This window comes from Brachyhypopomus gauderio, chromosome 4 (assembly GCF_052324685.1).
Source record: "Brachyhypopomus gauderio isolate BG-103 chromosome 4, BGAUD_0.2, whole genome shotgun sequence".
Taxonomy (NCBI): Eukaryota; Metazoa; Chordata; class Actinopteri; order Gymnotiformes; family Hypopomidae; genus Brachyhypopomus; species Brachyhypopomus gauderio.
The window spans coordinates 6,525,355-6,547,042 of NC_135214.1; the positions used below are offsets into that span (position 1 = coordinate 6,525,355).

General features: G+C 47.5%; 2 protein-coding genes across 3 annotated transcripts in view; both read right to left on the bottom strand.

The window, feature by feature from the left end:
* Nucleotides 1-1,948: 1,948 nt before the first annotated feature.
* mphosph8 (M-phase phosphoprotein 8) lies at nt 1,949-11,352 on the bottom strand. Its single transcript, XM_077001834.1, is given in 15 exon segments — nt 1,949-3,374; nt 3,480-3,563; nt 3,898-4,022; nt 4,257-4,414; nt 4,539-4,693; nt 4,815-4,901; nt 5,030-5,170; nt 5,593-5,681; nt 5,842-5,964; nt 6,403-6,813; nt 6,952-7,030; nt 7,119-7,811; nt 7,813-8,136; nt 8,298-8,447; nt 11,128-11,352. Coding segments are annotated over 15 exon segments (2,763 nt in total). The 5' UTR covers nt 11,230-11,352; the 3' UTR covers nt 1,949-3,332.
* A 570-nt stretch (nt 11,353-11,922) lies between these two features.
* aff3 (AF4/FMR2 family, member 3) overlaps nt 11,923-21,688 on the bottom strand; it is a 19,105-nt gene continuing 9,339 nt past the window's right edge. For both annotated transcript variants that reach the window (XM_077001833.1, XM_077001832.1), the window contains exons 9-19: nt 18,728-20,680; nt 18,513-18,634; nt 17,862-17,982; nt 15,832-15,965; nt 15,657-15,720; nt 15,242-15,378; nt 14,667-14,738; nt 14,136-14,229; nt 13,916-13,965; nt 13,620-13,816; nt 11,923-12,626 (exon numbers count right to left, since the gene is read on the bottom strand). In XM_077001833.1, the coding sequence (XP_076857948.1) occupies nt 12,505-12,626; nt 13,620-13,816; nt 13,916-13,965; nt 14,136-14,229; nt 14,667-14,738; nt 15,242-15,378; nt 15,657-15,720; nt 15,832-15,965; nt 17,862-17,982; nt 18,513-18,634; nt 18,728-20,680 (3,066 nt within the window). In that variant the 3' untranslated portion in view covers nt 11,923-12,504. The remainder of the gene's footprint in view (nt 12,627-13,619; nt 13,817-13,915; nt 13,966-14,135; nt 14,230-14,666; nt 14,739-15,241; nt 15,379-15,656; nt 15,721-15,831; nt 15,966-17,861; nt 17,983-18,512; nt 18,635-18,727; nt 20,681-21,688) is intronic.

Consider the following 21,688-nt stretch of genomic DNA (forward strand, 5'->3'; position numbering starts at 1 on the left):
TAATATAATATTGTTTAGCCAATTTAAGTAGGCTAATTCCTGATTAACAGTGGTATTGGCTGTTCACAGTAGGCAAACCAATGGAAACTGAGAAATGGAGAAAAAAACGTAACCCTTGTGCAGGCCTATTCATGAAAATAATAACAGCTAAAAAGCGCAATGTGCATATTTTTTTTATACAAAGTAAAAATAACTGTTTCACATCATCACCTGGACATGCGTTGACTCCATTTTGAAGACGAGTCAATGGGTTATATCTAGTGTTGCCACCTGTCCCGGTTTTCCCGTGCCCGTCCCGGTTTTTCTTCTTTTTAATCTTCTTTTTCTTTTCTTTTTTTCCCAGCAAAAAAAACTTGGTTAGTTTAAACCACGATTCAGACTGTTTCTGCACACTTTAAATCTGTTTTTTTCTCGCTGTGTCCATTTTAAACCCCTCCGGTAACATTTTACGTTGCCCCCCCCCCCCGCTCAACAACTTACGTTCGCCGCCACCCCCTCCCGTCAACAGATTACACTCGCCACCCTGTGTCAGTATGACAGTGCCCTTGTTTTTTGTCAGACCTAGGTGGCAACCCTAGTTATATCACTGAAATTAAGAATTTGAATGTTTTAACAGCTCTTCCTTGCATTTTCCTCATATGGGCATCTGTCGAACATCATGAAAGATCCCATGATATACACTATAAGCCAGGGTCAGTCAGCTTGTAGGTCCAGTTTTGTATCTTGAGCGTCACTCAATGTACAGTTCCACCACTAGGACATCACCAATAGTGAATTGTGTGTCCACATCTGGTTTAAATGGCTGGAGACGCCAGGCATAGTTGTGTTTGGATGTTGTGGAGAACAGCCTCCTACATCAATGACAGCCCCTCCGTGTAAGATCAGTGGGTCTAGGTTTGGCACATCACCACCTCCTCCTGTGTTTATGCTGGTCTTAAATCACTCACATGAAAACTGTCTCTACAAGGGTTCCACTCTTTTACACACATTCTTCCTCCAACATTATTCTCGTCTTCCTGTGTTTAGATGCAGTCCAATATATATTATTGTGTTATAACTTTAACACTCAGCTCAGAGGGTGAGTCCTCGCTGTATTTACTAACGTGATCTAATCGTAATATTGCAGTAATTATGGCATTGTGTGCATTAGGAAGAGTACAGACAGTAGCCTAGACAGCCTGTTCTGAGCCAAGCGTCTCTTTAAGCCTTGGAGTACATCATGTGTCTCAGCATTAACAAAAACAAGTTCAAGAGAACTTCCAATTAATTAATTACATTTAGATTCATTAATCTATAATAATTCTTGACAGCATGAGATGAGATTGAGGAGAAATTACCATGACTTAGAATACTAGAATGAAGACACTGCATATATATCTAACAGCCAGTCCATATAAGGGGTGGATATTTACACACACACTACATGCACTGTTTTGCAGTTTTATACGCAAGTATAAATACACAGGTAAATTTCAATAAATTAGAGTATCAAAAAAAAAAATTAATTTCAGTAATTCAATACAGAAAGTGAAATGCATATATTATATAGATTCATGACAGAGTGATCTATTTCATGTATTTCTGTTAATGTTGATGATTATGGCTTATAACCAATGAAAACCCAAAAGTCATTCTCCCAGAAAGATTATTATAATAATAAAATATTTTTTATTTAGAAATGCTGGCCTACTGAAAAGTATGTACAGTAAATGCACGCAATACTTTTGCACAAATTACTGCTTCACTTTTCACTTTTTGTATTGAATTACTGAAATAAACTTTTTGATGATATTCTACTTTATTGATATGCACCTGTAGATGAAAATACGTCAAGCCTTGAATTTATGAATATAAATTTTAGCAGATTATTACAAAAATAACCAATTATCCAGGCTATGAAAACTATTCTTCCTAACCTAGAAATAAAATATTTTTTGTAAGGTCCTAATAAAGTAAGCAACAAATGTATTTATTAATATGGAAACATATTTACATTTTATTTGAAGAGAGAGCCATGATATGTGTATTCTCTCAGTCTTCACACACAGGCCAAAGTGCAAAGGGGAGAATCAAGAAAAAAATTAATCACAGTGGAATGAAAACACAAACCAGGCAGGCGGAGAATAAGTGTGATATTCATCACTGCTCCCAAAAGAATCTCAGGTATATCTGCTGACCTCTGGATGTAAAGCCTAAATCTTACTCAGTTTAGTCTTAACTGTTTATGACTACTGGTAGTGAACCGTGAAAATGAAACCATGATCTGTTATCTATTTTATCATATTAACCAGGCTAATATTCTCTCCTGTCATGAGCCACATTAGCAGTTAGATTTCAAGCAAACAAAAACAAAACATGCCAGTTGATACAAACCTCTAAACAAAGCACTTAGAAAAGTGCATGCAAGAGGAAAAAGAATCAAACTTCAATTTGCACATTATGATCTTAATATGACGGACATGGACACAAGTGAACATTGTGATCTTAATACAAGTATTTTTAATTCCTAAACAAACTGCATTATCAGACATGGCTCTGCTTTCCACTACTGATACTAGCCCTTATCACACTCTCTCTCTCTCACACGCACACACACACACACACACTGCCCAAAGTATCTGTTAAGTTCAGTGTAAAAACATTTAGTAAAGACTAAGTAACATGCAGGACTCTTCAGTAGAGGATTAACTCTCACACTGAAGAGGTCTTAGATTCAGTCTCATCTTGGTCCCACACAATCAACACAGGGGGCAAGAAGTACTTAATCACATGACCTCATTCCCTCTCTCTCTCTCTCTCTCTCTCTCACACACACACACACACACACACACACACACACACACACACACACACACACACACACACACACACACACACACACACACACACACACACACACACACACACACACACACACACACACACACACACACACACACACACACACACACGGCAAGTCCATTTTTATAAACGGCAATGACATATAAAGGACTATTGTTGAGTCTGGAGTGATAAATTATTGTATTTAAAAAGAGGAAAATAACTTTACAAACAGATTTACAAGTGAACAGTACAACCTCACATGGTCAAATCCCTCACACATGTTGACTTCTGCTTAAGAGGCTTTCCAAAATGTTCAGGACAAGCCAGAAGTCCTTTACAACTCAAACTTACAGAGTGTTCTATGACAGGCAAGGCAGGGCTTTGATCTCCAGTTCATGAACCAGAACGGACGGAGAAGATGGAGGGTCTCTTCTGGTGGGGCTTGTGCCACAGAGATCAGAGGTGTGGGAGCTGACCCTCTGAGACTCTCAGCTGACCTGCAGGGTGCGTCACTGCAGCTGCACTCTGTACGCACCGATCAGGAGTTTAACCTGCGGACGCAAAGGAAGGAAGACATGTTGTGATGAACACTTTAGCCCTGCTGAGGACATGTGCACATTTGTATCACTGTACTCGCAGGTACACCCCTCTCTTACCTTAGCTGTCGGTGATTCGGCCAGGCGGATGAAGAGTTTGTTTGTTCCTTGAACCGGGCTAAAGGAATAAATAAAGTGGCTATCCTGTTAGGGGAAGAGCACACGTAGTCAGAGAGACTGCAGATATTTGAGTTAAGTCCATAAGATATTTGAGTTAAGTCCCTATTGAAATTACCATCAGGGCTTATGAGTTGGCTATTATGAAAAAAATTATTACCCAGTTGAATTATTTGTTCAATAAACTACCACCGATTACTGGATTTGGACCAGATTTTAAGATCACTAGCTTATTTCAATACATGTTAATGATATGTCAGTACGTTATATTAGTACATCAGCTGAAATCACGAAGTGGAGAGAGGGAATGCGGTTGAGGCAAACACACACAGACACTACAGGAATGTGGGGAGGGGCTCACAAGAAAGATGGGCAGCTGGAACTTGTCGTTAAGGATGACGGCGTGGACGCTGCAGGGTCCGCAGAGCCGGGCCGTGATCTCACTCATGAAGTTGGCGTGGAAGATGAAGAGGAGCATTCCTGATCCTGGGGGCGAGAGACACCACACTCTCACTGCCTGCCCCCATGCTGCGACGCCAGATAAGGCTGCGAATCCCAGCCCAGTCCCCGGAAGCACCATCCAGTCCATGTTTTCGCTCCAGCCCAAACCCCAGCACAGCGGCACCAGGTTATTCAGTGTTCAGCTGTGGTGGGTGCAGGGACAGAGCGAAAACTCTGGAGGCCCAGAGGTGTATGGTATTCCAGTGTTTGAACTGTTACCTTCTCCAGGTGTCTGTTGTGGGGGTTTGTAGTTGAATTCTAGTGAGAAGTCTGGTCCCTCGCACAGACGATGGCAGGCCAGAGGAAACACGGACTCGAGCAGCGCCAGCCGCGTCTCAAAGTACGCTCTGATCGTCTCCTCCGCTACCGTCAGCAATCTGCAAGCGCATTCATACAGGCCAACCTGATGCACATGTGCTGCTGCTGAATTCACTTGGATTCAGGAAATGTGTCTGGGAGATATGAATCCCCCAGCGTATGGGTTCTCCCTAAAGCACTCACGTCTCAATGTGGTCTTTGATGAGGTCGTACACCAGCAGGTTGTTGCTGAGCTTGGCAAAGTGCAAGGCTGTGTTCTTGTGCTTGGAGAGGATGTTGCAGTCGGCTCCGTTCTCCAGCAGGAGGCGCACTACATCCGCGTTTCCCCTTTTACATGCCTGGCAGAAGAGAGCCCCAAAGTCACGACAGCCGTGTTAAACTTAGCCACATCGCTTACAGAAAAAACAGCATGTAACCACAATAATTACTCGAGTAATTAAGCGGCTCCGCCTCCCTCACCTTCATGAGAGCAGTCTCCCCGCCCAGAGTCTGAGCGTTCAGGCATGACCCCGCCTCCAGGAGGACAGCCACGGTCGTCAGGAAGTTCTGCACGGGACAAACGAGACGAGCAGCTGACACAGCCTGTCCCCCGACAAACGCTACGGTCTCCTCTCGACAACCGCCTCGTGGAAGGTGCATGGGGGACATGGAGGGCGGGCGTGAGGCGCTCCTACCTTCTCGGCTGCGTGCATGAGCGCCGTGGTGCCGTTCTTCTGACGCCCGTTCACCTTCACTCCTTTCTTAATCAGCAGCCGCAGGATATCATCCTGCCCGCCCGCGGCCGCAAGCATGGAGAGCGACATACCGCTGGAGTCCTGCAGGGGGCAGCATGGGTCCGCATGCAAAAATAAATAAATGTAAAAAAATAAAATAAATAAATACAAGGCAACAGGCGCGCCATTAAAGGACAATTGAAGACACTGACGTTGCTGGGTTACTTTGATGATGTATGACGTGTTCATCATGAAGCTGCATTAAGGTAATCTGTGTTTTTTAATGTGCTGTTCAGACAGCAGCCAGAGGACGATACTGATACAACAGGACAGCACAGCACTAGCGTTGGGCCCCTTTGAGGCCCAGGATTATTAAAAGCAGATCAGTGATCCCAGATCTAGTTCTGAAGCAGGCACGGCACTATTTCACTGACATGCTATTGGGAATGTAGGGAGGGGAGTCACTCATCCCAGAAACACAGCAAGAAGGCAGACATGGCAGGCACACACGGAGCAGTACACACCTCCTGGTCCAAATTGTAGTCCTCCTTGGAACTGAGAGCCCGTTTCACCGCCATGTAATTCCCGTTCTTTACAGCTTCACGTAGCTCAGCTGTGAGAGTGGACAAAAGAGGGAGTGGACGGAAACCGGTATTCATCAGGGCCAAGCCAACAGGCCCGGCCTGTATCATTACTGCAGTGTGGAGGCAGTGTGTTTAGGGCTATGAGTGCGTGTTAGGAGAGTGTGGGGTGGGTGAGTGTGTAAAACCTACTGGGTGTTAAGGCTAGAGGGGAGAGATTCTCATCTTCTCCGTTCAGGTGTTTCTGAAAATCTTCCAGCGTCATCCAATCCAGTTTTAGTTCCACCCCCAGGTTAAGTGAAGGCGGTCCCCTGTCTAATCACAGGACAAATACATGTTCACGCACACAAGCATGTAAACACGCAACACACACGCGACTTTTCATGCGTTTAAGATTCTAAAGTTTGTGTAAACTTTATTCACATTAAATTCAAAAGGACAACACTGTATGTGCACATACGATTAGAAAACTGAAAGAAGAGCTCTTTATACATGAGATGATATTTCAGAGTGATCAGATTGTTCCCTGAAATGAGGGAACTTAAGTGGAGGAAATGGCCAGTATGTTTGAGGCAGGAGGATCTGGGCCTGTAGATCATCATTACCCCAAACCTTCACCACTTAACCTTGCATGGCTGAATACAAGAACTAACCACACCATCACCAACACATCGGGACCCCACGTGTCCTCCTGTGTGTGTGTGTGTGTGTGTGTGTGAGCGCGGGAGGGTCACCACTGGAGGGAGTACAAACCAGGAGTCTTGTCTGAGCGCTCCAGGGGCTCCTGAGGCTCTTGATTGTCATCACAGGTAAGGAGGTGGCGTGTCTCACTGTCGTCTCCTCTCCTCCTCCTCCTCTCCTTCCACCTGGAGTCCTCGGTGGACTCGGGAGAGGCGGTCGTCGGCTCCGCGGCCCTCTGCTCCAGCCGAGCCTCCTCCGCCTGTCTCTGCCTCTCCCTCTGCGCCTCCTCCATCCTCGTCTTCCGCTCCCTCTGTGTCTCCTCCAGTCTCTCCCTCCTCCTTCGCTGGTCCTCCTCTCTCTGCGTCTCCTCCTTGGTCTTGGAGGCGGGCTCATCTGACCTGTCACCCTTCTCTGACTCCGGCGTGGCCTTTTCCTGTTTCTCATCCGTCTCCATGGAAACAGGACTCTGACTAGCTCTTGGGCCTTGTAAGGGAGAGTTTTGTGTTGGCAAACACACCGACAAAACATAAACTCACAATTTGTGTGAATGAAGATGTGACTTATACGAGTTCATTCATATGTATGCCAGTTGGGTCATTTCTCTGGGTCACTGTTTCTCACCATCCTTGGTCTTTTCTGCTTTGTCAGGTTCAGACTTTTCTTTCGCAAGTTTCACCTTTTTATCCGTTTTCACTGAATTCTGGAATATAAAAAAAAACAACCAACATAACACATTTAGACACCCTAAAAAAAGATCAAGTCCATAAGTAATCAACCATAGCCTGTACCTTGGGCGTCGTGTGGACAGCCTGTTTTCTGGGCACACGGTCCTTGGCCTCACACGTCAGCAGGAATTTCTCAAACAGATGATTGGACGCCCTGCCCTTCTCTCCGCCCTCTTCCTTCGACTCCTCCTCTCTGGGTTTGGTGGGAGGAGCCGATGCTATAGAAGACGAGGACGACGAGGCGGAAGAGTCCTTCTGAGGAAAGAGGCTGGACTCCGCTGATTTGCCCTTGACCTTTGCCCTGGCGGGGTCGCTGGGCTCGGGTTCGTCCTCACTACGCGCCAACTTGCTGCTCTTGCTGGTCAGACTCTTCAGCTTACTCAAGCTGCTCTCCTTCAGCACCGGCACCGGCCCGTCCGTCTTCTTGGGCTTCTTGTCCTGACTCGGATCTCTGAAATTCTTCCAGTCCTGCTTGCTCTTCTTCTGCTTGGTCTTGGCGTGGTCGCCGGCCGTCTCGTTGCGCGAGCCCTTCTCCACGGTTCTGGGAGCAGGCGTTTTGGCGGGGGCGCTGTTCTGCGCGTCTGCCGTGGCGCCGTCGTGGGCGTGGCACTCCGACGGGGCGTCGCTCCTGTCCGTCTCCTCCCCAGAGCTGTCCATCTCTCTCTTTGACTTGATCGTTTTCTTCTTGCGCTCGTCGACGCTCTCCTTCTTCTGCCTGGCTCCATCTTTAGCTTTGCTGTCCTTCCTGTGTTTCTTCGCCCCCCGCCGGACCGTCGTCGTCATCTTCCTCGTCGCTCTCAATGACTCTCTTTTTACTGTCCGACGTCTTGTCCTTCCTCTGCGGGGGCGAAGCGGGGGGCCTGTCGTCCTCTTCGTCAGACTCGGGGGCGGGCAGAGGTTTGTCCTCCTTCCATTTCTCCTTCTTCTTCTTCTTTTTCTTGTCCTTTGCAGTCTTCTCGTCCTCCGACTCCTCGGGGTGCTTCTTTTTCTTCTTCTTCTTCTTCACAGGTGACTCCTTCGGTTGGTCTTTACCACTCTCGCTCTCCGAATTGGCGTCGAACAGATCACTCTTCATGGGTAGCTTCTGGGCACGAGACAGAAATAAAACCCCCCCAAACAAATACAGGTGTGTTAATATCCCACAGGTACCTCGACATCATATGCTTCAGCAATGTTCCCCTAGCGTTTCAGATTAAGCTCTCTAGACTCTGGAGGGGTGTTGAGGATTTGAGAGGGTCTGACCATGCCAGGGTCTTTCTTGGGCTTGCGCTCAGCCAGGGCCCTCTCGTACGCCAGCAGCACCTCACTGCAGTCCTCCAGGTGAGCCTTTGGCTCCCAGGTATCATCATCTGATGAGTAGTTCTTCCATCGCACGCGGTACAGCACTTCCCCCTACACGGCACAAACAACTTCATCATACACGGTCTACTGCACTCTTACAACATAAATACATATAAGAGTGTATAGTACACCACCACCGGGCAGATTTCACAACATGTATGCAACATGTATGTTGTATGCAATTATCTGGTGTGACGTGAGAAAACATCAGAAAACCTCAGGCATTAGGCATCCTAATGTGTTCATTTGATTGACAGGGTTTGTATCGAACCATAAAGCAAAAAATCTTTGAGACACACAGGTGACATTCACGAATATTCATTATTTGCAGTGTTGCTAAGTAACAGTAACCAACAGTACCGTCTGTCTGTGTTTCTGGGCAGCACCTGAATGCACCAGCTCAGCACACAATGATGACCATTCATCAGGCTCAGGGGGCGGGGCCTCCTCCCCGTCACCAATACGGGCGTTTCCTCTTCCTGCTAGTCTCGCTACTCCTCTTTCATCCAAGGTGATTACTGTTTTTGTAATTCAGAACTGCTGTCATAATGTCACTCAATCTTGTCCTTGAGTATCAGATTCAACATTTGTTGTCAACTGATACCAAGGATCAGGCATTCACTGAGACGCTCTGTTCAACAGAGGACCTACCTAAATTCTGAACATGTGGTTTAGTGTGCAAAGGAAGGAGAGACAGGGAAGCCTGTGTTTTTGTAAGCAAAGCCAAGGGCAGGTCTGTTGCGTATGTGTGTGTGTGTGTGTGTATGGTTATGCCCCTGGAGCTGCTGGCGTGTATGGCAAAGTTGTGTTAGGCCTCTGTTAAGGTCATAGTTAAGCGATCACCATGGTCAGTGTGCTGAACTTGGAATGACTGAAACTGTCTCAGATCTGGGGTGTATCCTATTTCATCACTAAAGCGCACACACACGCACACAAGCAGTGGCAGTTACAGAGTCACTTATTGATCTATTTTCCCCAGAAAAGGTGTCACTGAATGCTTTCTTCAGCCCATGAAAACAATACATGAAAGAGTAAATCCATGAAGACAACCACTCAGAACAGGCTCTCAGATACGGAAAGTCCTTCAAATTACAGCTACATCTCAATGCAATTATCAGCACAATATGAATATGAGGTCAAACAAGTCAAACTAACTGTTCTTTTAGTTGTAAGAAAATCTCATTATGCAATACACTTGAAATAATAGTTTGCATCAACACCAAAGACACTTCGATGTGACATGTGCACATGCATGCCTGGCATGCACCCCCCCCCCCCCCCCCAACTGCATTTTTGGGAATGTACAAATGGGAGGACAGTCCGTTGACTAGCAGGCCAGCTGCGCACAGGGTACTGGATGGTATTGTTAGCGTTGTAACCTCCCACAGCGTGCGCCTCTACACTGCAACGTGTTCCCCCTCCTGCAGGAAACAGGGCGATGGAAGCTGCATGCTCTAAGGAAGTCATCTCTTATCTACTGCAAACATCTCTTCCTCTCATATGCGTGCATCATCGTCCACCTCGACAGCTTTAATATCCTCACGCCTGTCCCCCCCCCCCCCCCACTGCCTCTGCACCTCTGCACTTTATGACTGTGAGTCTGTACTCTTACATACACTCATTCTTACACAACAAACCTGAAAGAACAAGGTCTGCTTTGATGCCACAGACCTACAGCCTACAGACCTACTTACAGACCTACAATCAGCCAGCATTTCACAAGCAGAGCACGTCAGGGTCTGCACAAGGATGTCATCAAACTGTAATGTGATCGCCTTCGACTTTCACTCAGGGCATTTCCACTCACAGGGACATGAAGCACCGCGGACAGGTCACTAGACCGCGGTGCCCGTCTGTGGTCTACGTGAGGGTGGACAGGTCACTAGACCGCGGTGCCCGTCTGTGGTCTACGTGAGGGTGGACAGGTCACTAGACCGCGGTGCCCGTCTGTGGACTACGTGAGGGTGGACAGGTCACTAGACCGCGGTGCCCGTCTGTGGTCTACGTGAGGGTGGACAGGTCACTAGACCGCGGTGCCCGTCTGTGGTCTACGTGAGGGTGGACAGGTCACTAGACCGCGGTGCCCGTCTGTGGACTACGTGAGGGTGGACAGGTCACTAGACCGCGGTGCCCGTCTGTGGTCTACGTGAGGGTGGACAGGTCACTAGACCGCGGTGCCCGTCTGTGGTCTACGTGAGGGTGGACAGGTCACGTCAACACTTGGTACTGCCAACCAGCAAACACTTTCACTTTCAAACCTTATGTGGAACTTAACACCGCAAATGTCAAACAAACACACATTTTGCATACAGTACGTACGTGTAAACAAAGACCAAAACTTGACAAGAGTGTCTTTCATAGGTAATAATGGACTAATAACGGACTAATAACCGACTAATAACGGACTGGTTGACTAGCCCGCTGCTAGCCACACAGCTAACTAGCTACCAGGCTAACGACAGGGAAGTTACCTCGGCAACCCAGCTAGCTGTGTGGCTAGCTCAGTTATCACGCTAGCAAAATGTCACCTGCGAACACGTCTGAATACTGAAGTAAACCCGCACCAGAGGACCTGTTATCATTCCCGCGCAGTTAAATCGTCTTTTCTGGAGTAAACATTGTGCTTTTGTTTGTTTTTTCTACTTTTAAACTCGAACTGTGTACGTCAGTTAGCGTTAGCTAGCAAGATGGCATCCCGACATGCATCTGGGTGCTAGCGCTCCGCACTCACGTCCTCCACTCTCATGTCAATGATCTTCTCCACCTCGTACACGTCCTCCGCCTCATCCTGCTCGCTGTCGCCCGGCTCCGCTCGCTCGACGCCAGAAGCCATTTGTACGCGTACAAGGTGCAAACCTTTTGTTTAATAACTCAGTATGATCTCAGCATCGCGCGACAAGGCCTCGCGCTACAAAACTACTGTAGAGCTACAACAGGCTCGTTTAGGTGGGAGGAGGAACTGAGGGGGCGGGGCTGTGGGCGGGGCCACGGGCTGTGGGCGGGTCGTCTAGCCTACAGGTTATGATTTAGCTGTTGGAGCCCTACACATAGGGTCGGAGCGTCTTACCAAGATGATGGATAAACGAATAAAACAAAATCTCCAATTCGTAGGAATCCGCAGTCTCGGTCCAACTTTTCTCGAAATTTGATGACTTTGCGTTTACTACAAGTAATAGTAATGCTCCACTACGTGACTGTGTGGGAGTCAGTTTATCATGTTCAGCTGAACTTATTTACATTATAAAATATTCCTTTTTGTAAGACATACCAGATTCTCATTACAACTAATAATTTTATAGGTTAGGTTACCAGTGGCATAAAAGAAAAAAAAATCTAAATAAATGTTCACTGATCAACTGGCCACGATGATAAACCAAACAGACTGCTCAAGGAACATAGCTTGGGTAATAGTGTGTACATCTTACAATGACAAAGGCTTGTATGGATTGTGCACATGTCGAGTGTGCTACCGACCTAATCATGTGACAAGCAGTAAAATGACAACACGCATATTATTGCACAAACATTTTTATAAAAATTCAGTTTTAAAAAACACACACTGACCACATTTACAGAAATTTTAAATGTGTCAAAAACACACTCAGTTGAAAAAATATCAAAAACGTAAGAAGTGTGTTGATCACTGCTGGCATTTGTTGAGAGCTACATTTCACTATTAAAACCATATCAATTCCCGTTTTGTTTTGCTTTTAATTCATACAAAGTATGTAAATGGAAGAATGATTTTTAATCATTTGCTTTATAAAAATGTGGCACATTTGGCATAGAATGTACAGAAGTGTCAAAATCCTTACAGATATCTTCACATTCTTAATGGACTTAAATACAGAGAACTGGGATGCAGACATGTCTCATAACTGTGGACCTATCTGTTATCTATGGGACTGTCTCATAAATAGGGACAGACACCTGTGTCCACCAGAGTCTCTGAGCTCTTCTTCCACAGCAGGAACGTGTGACTTCTGTCCAAATACACGCATGTTCCGAACTGAAGTGATAAATTACACGGCAGGCCCATGTCCAGGTTACAGTGTGTAGTACAGCAGAGCCCAGAGACCCGTGCCAAGGCAGTGGCTGTGTTTAAACATTAAGACAAGTTGGCACTGATCCGTATCCACTGCAGCCCCTGTCTGGTGTACTGGACAATATGGCCCATGCTGCTGTGTAGAGTCAGAGGTCCAGTTAATGTGTTCAGGTAGTTAAAGAACCCTACAGTTAGAAAGAGAGAAAGAGATTGACAGAAATAGGGAGAGAGAATCAATTTAATTTACTGAGTGCATAAATACACATGACCAAGACATCATATTATTTTAATCAAAATGATCTATATCTTTTTAGATCCTTTTATGGTGGTATTTTACAAATTGTATGTTGGTCTTCTACCACTCAGGGATTGAGAGAAGATTGTGTTGCTATAGCTGTTTATAGCTGCCTGTGACTGTGAGAAGACTGGTATCCTCTCAGGGATTGAGAGAAGACTGTTATCCTCTACATTACCATATCCTTATCCAGCATTACATGAACACTGTGCTCTTGTCTCAAGGATTGAGTGATGATTGTTCTTGATAAATCTATTTATTATTATGTGAAGAACGATGCCCTGTCAAGGACTGAGGGTAGACTGTGGGGTAGTTTGTGGGGTAATATGTGGGGTAATCTGTGGGGTAATCTGTAGGGTACACTGTGGGGTAGACTGTGAGGTAATCTGTGAGGTAGACTGTGGGGTAGTCCGTGCGGTAATCTGTGGGGTAGACTGTGGGGTAGACTGTGAGGTAGTTTGTGGGGTAATATGTGGGGTAATCTGTGGGGTAGACTGTGGGATAACCTGTGGGGTAGACTGTGGGGTAATCTGTAGGGTACACTGTGGGGTAGACTGTGAGGTAATCTGTGAGGTAGACTGTGGGGTAGTCTGTGCGGTAATCTGTGGGGTAGACTGTGGGGTAGACTGTGAGGTAATCTGTGGGGTAGACTGTGAGGTAATCTGTGGGGTAGAATGTGGGGTAGATTGTGCCACCCAGCTTGTGTATTTCACATCCAGCACTTTTAAAACTGCACTTGGTTTTCAATGTTTATTTTCTCAAGATTCAATATGGCCTCTATCAGCTCATCTTCAAATGAATGTCCCATTTTGTATTCTTACATTATTTTATTTTTATTTTGACTTCTCCATAAAGCACTTTGTAACCTTGGCGTTTCACTCACCTTTGTTTTCCTTGGCCAAGGTGTCCGCCACCTCCCAGTACTCATAACTATAAAGCACACTGTTGGTGATATTGAGGTGGTTTGCTGCCATCTGGTGGATACGCTGGGGAATGCTGATAAAAGGGGCCGTAGCGCAGCTGCCAGACTGAGGTCCGGGTAAACCAACAGGGGATGTGCAAGTTGGAAGTACATTTCCCCTAAAGAATCACAAACACTCACATGTTCAGTGCATACAGCTGCAGTTGGATGTTTGAAACAAGTCCTTGTCTTGTTATGAGGACATAATTAGGCCTTACTTTGTGGTATCATTCCAGGAAGGTTGAGTGTGAGGTACTTTTGGAGAACTCTGTAAGAAAAGACGCATGCAAACATCAGCATAAATAACTCACACACTGTACACTTAAGGGTGTATTAAGGCTAAGCTCAAATGTAGTTTCTTTTTTCCGCTACTATGTGCCTCTATCCCCGAATGCCATCTGAAGTTCCAGATCTAAGTGTGTCCAGATGTGGACGTACCTTGAAGTAGTCCAGCAGTGCGTTGGAATATCTCAGAGCGTGCTCTTTCTTCAGTCGGAACATTTGCCAATACAAGAGAGCCAGACAACGGAAACTACAATCCAGACACACAAAGAAACAAAGACGCAAGGCTGAAGGCCAGTGACCACGCTGTAAGGCCACGCTGATTCAGCAGATCATGGGTGACCCATTGGCCCAGATGTTAAAGGCCAGACTGAAGCAGTTCTCACTGGGTGCCAAGGATAATGCAGATAAAGTAATAACCAATCTTGAGCCGACTAATAGAAACCCAACTTGCCCCAACTAATGGTTCAGTGCGGCTTTGTAAAGTGCGGCTTTGTGGCAGAGGTCACAGAACCGTATGTCTCCCCCCCCCCCCCCCCCCCCCCCCCCCCCCCCCCCCACTGCACATAGATGGCGCTGTTGTGCAACTGACTAACTGATACAAGTGCTGAAAATTAAATGATAAAAAAAACAGACTGGTGATGGATGTTGAGCGTGGGAGGGTCGGCTGGGCGGTGTCATGTTTACCAAAGCACAGCCAGCTGCTTGTCCTCTGGTCTGGCTGCAGGGCCCGTGTGACTCTTCAGTCTCATGGCGTATCTGCCAAACACAGAGAGCATCAACAACAGAGTGGAGGCCCCAACGTTGGGCCAACTGGGTGTAGTATATTCCCAAACACCGCCTGTGAGCCTCTGGCCGCGCGAGAACATGTGTGTGCCGTGTGTGTTTGTGCACACACGCGAGGGCTACTTCATCTACTCTTACGTCTACTCGAGATTTTCACAGGGCTGCAGAAATTGGATTCTAAGTAAAGCTCCTTCATGAATGTTAATTAACTAGAATTATAAGAAATTCTAACTATCCACGGGCTGATACTGAGTGTCTTGAATAGTTGCCTTCATAACTGTCAGCTGCCTTCAGTGCTGTTTTCTTTGGCTATAGCCTTCAGTAACACATTTTAATGGGAAAGTAGATCACAGTAGGTGTCCTCTGTCCGTTAACCACTTATCAGCGTCTATTGTGTTGTGTGTGTGGAGGTTTCGGTGTGTGCAAAAAAACAAACAAAAAAAGTGGGCAGGGAGCAAAATAGAAGGACGACCTACCGTATGAGCTCGACGGTTTCTGCGTACATGGTGTAAGGGGACTTGGCCTCTAGGGGGCCCTCTTCCATGGCTTTGCCACATTCCATAAAGGAGAGCGCAGCATCCACATAGTTCACAGCTTTCCCCAGTTTGTCCACCTGACGGCAGGGAGGAAGAAGATGAGGAAGATGTTGATGGAGAGGGCGAGGGAGAAGATGAGGAAGAGGATGACGAAGACAGTAAGGAAGAGGATGAGGAAGCAACATTCCGAGCAGCTGGCGGACAGAAGATGCAATGTTTGCGTCTACCGCACAGATTCCCATGTTAATCGTGTTCTTTTGACTTAAAACACTTGCTCTAAAGTCTTGGTTTCCTAAGCCTAACTTTGGAAGTGTTTTGGCCGTGTAGTCAGTCAGAGGGGAGGAGCTGCTGTTACCATGGCATCTGCTCGATGTTTCAGTCGTTTGGCCTCGTGCAGGTAGTATTCAGCGTGATGTGAACTGAGGAGAGGAGAGAAGGAGGGGTTTGGGGGCACGGGGGTACGTGAGTGCGATGATTGGCTGGGTCATGCACTAGACACTGGTGCTGATTCAAACACTTGAATAACTCACACGTCAGCGTAAGGCACGGTTCCTTGGGAGGACGCAGGCTGGTTTGTAGGTGGGACCCAGGAGCCAGCAGGAGGCTGTGTGTTTCCTGACAGGCCAGCAAACTCTGCCTCTATCTTGGGACGAGGCCTCGGGATCTACAACAGGACAACCGGGGCTTAAACTCAAGGATGCATTCATTACTATGACAACCCGGGCTTAACCTCGTGGCGCCATCCATTACTATGACAACCAGGGCTTAACCTTGTTGCTGGATCCATTACTATGACAACTGAGGGTTAACAATGTGGCTGTATCCATTACTATGACAACCAGGGCTTACCCTTGTGGCTGCATCTATTACTATGACAACCAGGGCTTAACCTTGTGGGTGTATACATTACTATAACAACCAGGGCTTAACCTTGTGGGTGTATATATCACTATGACAACCAGGGCTTAATGTCATAGCTGTATCCATTACTATGATGTATCCAAATGTAAGATGAAAAATTGCTTCCATCAAAAAATTATTTCCATCGCAACAGCTCAGTATCGGGAACTGAGCTGTAGCCAAGGAACACATATTACATTAAAGGAATACTGCAGTGTATTTTCAGTGTAATCTCTGCAATATCTGTATTCTATCATTTTATTGTTCTCCTGTAGAAAAAAAACACAACTATTTGGTAAGATATCAGTATCTGGTCTTAGAGCCACACACAAGTGTGTGTTCACAGCCAAACCGATTCAATTAATTCCTCTGTGTTTAGAAAAGAGAAGCATTTTCAAACAAGGGGGGGTGGTGAACTGAAGTGATTCTGTCCTGCTCTGGGCGTCTCCACGGCAACTGCAACACCAAGTGCAGTGTAAAATGGGACAGTAGGTATGACACTCAACGCTCATTTAAGACGAATGAAGTTTGGTAACGGACTCGTTCTGGGTCCTGAGCACACAGACGTTCGTCTCCTGTGATGTAGGGCAGTGTGTAGTGGCGCATGTGTTCTGTGGGCTATCGTGTGTGCTGTGGACTAATGTGTACCTGTGTTGTGTGTAGTGGTCTGTGTGTACTGTGGACTAATGTATATCTGTGTTGTGTGTAGTGGTCCGTGTGTACTGTGGACTAATGTGTACCTGTGTTGCGTGAAGAGGTTCGGGTGTACTGTGGACTAATTTATACCTGTGTTGTGTGAAGAGGTTTGGGTGTACTGTGGACTAATGTGTACCTGTGTTGTGTGTAGTGGTCCGTGTGTACTGTGGACTAATGTATACCTGTGTTGTGTGAAGAGGTTTGGGTGTACTGTGGACTAATGTGTACCTGTGTTGTGTGTAGTGGTTCGGGTGTACTGTGGACTAATGTGTACCTGTGTTGTGTGTAGTGGTCTGTGTGTACTGTGGACTAATGTGTACCTGTGTTGTGTGTAGTGGTCCGTGTGTACTGTGGACTAATGTGTACCTGTGTTGTGTGTAGTGGTCTGTGTGTACTGTGGACTAATGTGTACCTGTGTTGTGTGTAGTGGTTCGGGTGTACTGTGGACTAATGTGTACCTGTGTTGCGTGAAGAGGTTCGGGTGTACTGTGGACTAATGTATACCTGTGTTGTGTGAAGAGGTTTGGGTGTACTGTGGACTAATGTGTACCTGTGTTGTGTGTAGTGGTCCGTGTGTACTGTGGACTAATGTATACCTGTATTGTGTGAAGAGGTTTGGGTGTACTGTGGACTAATGTGTACCTGTGTTGTGTGTAGTGGTTCGGGTGTACTGTGGACTAATGTGTACCTGTGTTGTGTGTAGTGGTCCGTGTGTACTGTGGACTAATGTGTACCTGTGTTGTGTGTAGTGGTCCGTGTGTACTGTGGACTAATGTGTACCTGTGTTGTGTGTAGTGGTCTGTGTGTACTATGGACTAATGTGTACCTGTGTTGTGTGTAGTGGTTCGGGTGTACTGTGGACTAATGTGTACCTGTGTTGTGTGTAGTGGTCTGTGTGTACTGTGGACTAATGTGTACCTGTGTTGTGTGTAGTGGTTCGGGTGTACTGTGGACTAATGTGTACCTGTGTTTTTTTCACGGTTGGCTCTCTGTCCCTCTGGTGGTCGGATTTCTGCGTCTTCACGGCAGATGGTGGAGAGAGTGGGGATACTGGCCTCTTGGTGTAAAAATAATCCTCATCATGTCTGTATATAAAGCAGCCAATAACATTTCTCAAGCCCGCTTGCTGTTGGGGGCTGAAGACAGTAACTTGATACTCAATCTAAGACGTGCCCATCCGGATGGAGCTGTGTGGTGGCAGTTGAGACAGTAAACTGTGGTAACTACCCTTCTAACTGAGAGCTAGGCCTACATGAAGGGGCAACCACACGGCCAAGCTGGGAGCGCAGTGTCTGTGAGCTGAAAGAATCGGTGATTACACCCACCACTACAATTATTCTTCCATCCCATCAGGACATTAAATACAAATATAGACGCAGAGTTTACGGACAACTCATAATTACGCTGGGAAACGTAAAAGTGTCTTTCTCAAATTCAAGAATTTGGTGCCAATAAAACAGATGTACACATTTCTGGGTTTGGTTTTAACATGCTACTTTTCTTTGAGTGAAAACACCCCCCACCCAGGAAAACAACAGTAACAACAGTGACAACAGCTACACACAGATACACACAGTGTGTCACAGCCACACTGAGGGCTGAAGTTCAAACGCACCCATTTTGTCGCTTGGTGCCACAGCTCTCCTGGTTTTCGCTGTTGGCTGCGTGAGGCGCTGAGATCCTGTCTGTGTGCAGCAGGCTTCTTTTACTGTCTCTCTGAGCCTCTCCATTCTCAGCCTGACAGAACACACAAGCACACAACTTGAAGACATCAGAGAGGTGAGAGAGGCCTCAGCCTTCTTCACAAGTTCTTCCTCGCCATCTTCTCACCTTCCGTTTACCCCTGCCCTCTGCAGGCTCATGGTGGTACTGCTGTCTCATAGGTGGTTTTTCTTTATTTTTAGAAGACGATGAAGACGACGACGACGAGAGGCGTCTCTGTGAATCCTCACTTGTGCTAGGGACTCTGGTCAGGAGAGAGAGGTCTATCTTCACCACCAGATCCCTCAGGCCTCGGTGTGAGACAGTGCTGGACTGTTCGGTCCGGCCGAACGGCACCAGGGTATAGAGTTTGTGTTTGCCCCGATACTGCTGCCCTTCAGCTGGGGGCAGGTCGCTGGGCCTGGTGGGTGGGGTCGCACCTGCCCTTGTCTCAACGGGACCACACGTCACCGGAGCTCTCCGCCTGGAAACGGGCTTCCGGCTCGATGTGGAGTCCGCGGGGACTTTGGCGACGTTCCGAGGTGGGCCAGGCTCGGAGTCAGACTCTGAAGAAGATGACGAAGAAGAGGAAGAGGAGGAAGAGGAGGACGAAGAGGAGCAGGAAGAGGAGGAAGATCGGCGTGCGGCGCAGACGGTGAGAGCCGGGGAGGGTGGAGAGAGGGGAGGTGAAGGGTTGGAGCCTAGAGCTCCAGGGAGGGAGGAGTGTTCTTCAGCGCTCCTCCTCCTCTTCTGGCCCCTCTGCTCCTGGCGCTCAGGTCTGCTGTGTTCGCTGGGGTGAGGCTGACTGTTGGTGTGAGGTCTTTGTTTGGGCTGCACCGCCTGCCACTCCGCATGATGCTCCTTCCTCCTCCTCCTCCTCTCCCTCTCTCCTTCCTCTCTGCTCCTCTCTTCCTCCGCACCCTCTCCGTCAGATGTCCGGACCCGGCGGTGCTTTATCAACTGCTCTTCCGCCAGTCTCCCCTGCCTCTGGGACACTGCAGCTTGGTTCTGCCCACCGCCGGGTGCCTGCCGCGCCTTCTCTCTGGGCTTCTGCTCCTGAGAGGGTCTGTGACTGGGACCCGGAGCCTCTCTGGATTTAGCTTTAGGCTTTGGGCTGGGACTTAGTCTAGTGGCAGGCCTTGAGTGAAGCCTGTCTGCAGTCTCTGGATCAGTCCGAAGCGGCTGTACAGGGATGGAGGGGTGGGCGGAGCGACTGCTCGTCTCAGTGGGGGCCGAGTGCTTGGGTTTGGGGGTGGAGCTGTACTTCGGCTTGGCATTTAAACTCTGGCTGAATTTGCTCTTAGTATCGGCAGGCCTCTGTCTGCGCTCAGTGCCGTGGTCAGCGGAAGACGAGTGGCTGGATTTTGCTTTCTGGCTAGACCTGGAAGCGCACTCTGTCCGATGCCTCGGATCCGAACCCGGAGCAGGACTGGATCTGGTCTTGCTTCGACACTCGGTGCTGGCTCCTTTGGGCCGGTGTGGAGTCTCGCTATGAGTGGAGCCGTGTTTGGAGGGTTCCCCGGGAAGAGCAGGCGGTCTGCGCTCTCTGGGCCTCGAGTCAGTGCTGCGCTGGCTTGTGTGATCTGGGGGCAGCCATGGCCTCACCTTAGGCTGACGCACAGGACTGGACGTAAGAGTAGGCCGTGCTGGAAGCCTGGGGCTTTCCTGGTGAGCAGGACCCCGAGGATAAGAAGTGAGCCTGGGAGAGGTAGCAGCAGGGGCAGGGCCGGGGCTGGGGCTCTTGGGCGGGTCGGGGGGCAGGGGGCTGGCACCAGGGCTGGGGCAAACACTTGGCGCGGGGCTACTTCCTGGACTTGGGCACGGGCTGTACCCGGGACTGTACTGAGGACTATGCCTGTAGTCAAACTGTGGGCTAGGGGCAGGACTGTGAGTGGGGCTGTAGTCCGGTCTGGTCCCAAGGTTGGGGTGTCGCTCCCAGTATCTCTCTGGAGACGGACACGGGCCGGGCTGCAAGGCGACACCAGAGCTCGGTCCTCCTCTGGGCTGGCGATCCACAGACTGATGGTTCTTGTGAGCTTTCTCAAACCACTTGTCCAGCTGCCAGTGAGAGACTGCTGGGTCCTGTTTGTGAAGACAAGGGAAGAGGACAAACGTTCGATGTGGTAAAAACAGTTCCAGTATTAGGACATCATTAGAACAGAGACAGTTCCAATATTAGGACATCATTACAACAGAAACAGTTCCAATATTAGGACATCATTACAACAGCAATACTGCAGTATTGCTCCCTATTATATGGTGTCTTACAGTAAGTAATAATAATAGAATTCTGTAATGGCATTATTATTTTTATTATTAATATTATTCTTAAATTTCTAAAACCAAAACTTGTTTTGTAATGTGATGACAGTGTTGTAAAAAGGATAGCACAAACTCCAATATAGCACATAGCCATTAAAATGCAATGATTTCGAATCATTAAAAGTGATGCCTTTAGCAGAACAAGCATTAAGCAGCCAAGGGATCTGCGAACCATTGGCACCAGTGGGGTAGGTCCATATATAGCTAGATCTGTTGCTAACCCAGTTCACTATTGGCATGGTGTGTCCCTGTGACACAAGAGATGATCACACTGCTCATGTAAAAAGGAGACCACAGGTGTTTCTAAAAGATTCATGGCGTGCTGTTGAAAATGTACACGTATAGTTATTGTTATATGCTGTAGATGTTATGAAGCCTACTTAATAATCTGTTATGGTGTTGTAAAATATTTCTAAATGTGACCATCTGTTGGTTATATTAATCAGTGGGCCTGATGTGGGGGAGACAAGCTGAGGAGATGAGATGTGACTCTGTGACCTGAAAGTAGAGTAGGAAAGACTGAAATGACTCAGAGAAACGAGATGGAGAGAACTGGGTAAACAGCTGGTGTGGTAGAGACACAGACGGAGAGAGAGAGAGGGGGTGAGAGAGGGGGAGGGAGAGAGAGTGAGAGGGAGAGAGTGAGAAAGGGGAAGGGAGGGAGAGAGAGAGAGAGAGAGAGAAGGAGAAAGAGATAGAGAGAGTGTGCCATGTCATAAACATAACTCCTTCAGCTCTTAACATCACCCATCCTAACACAGTTCTTTA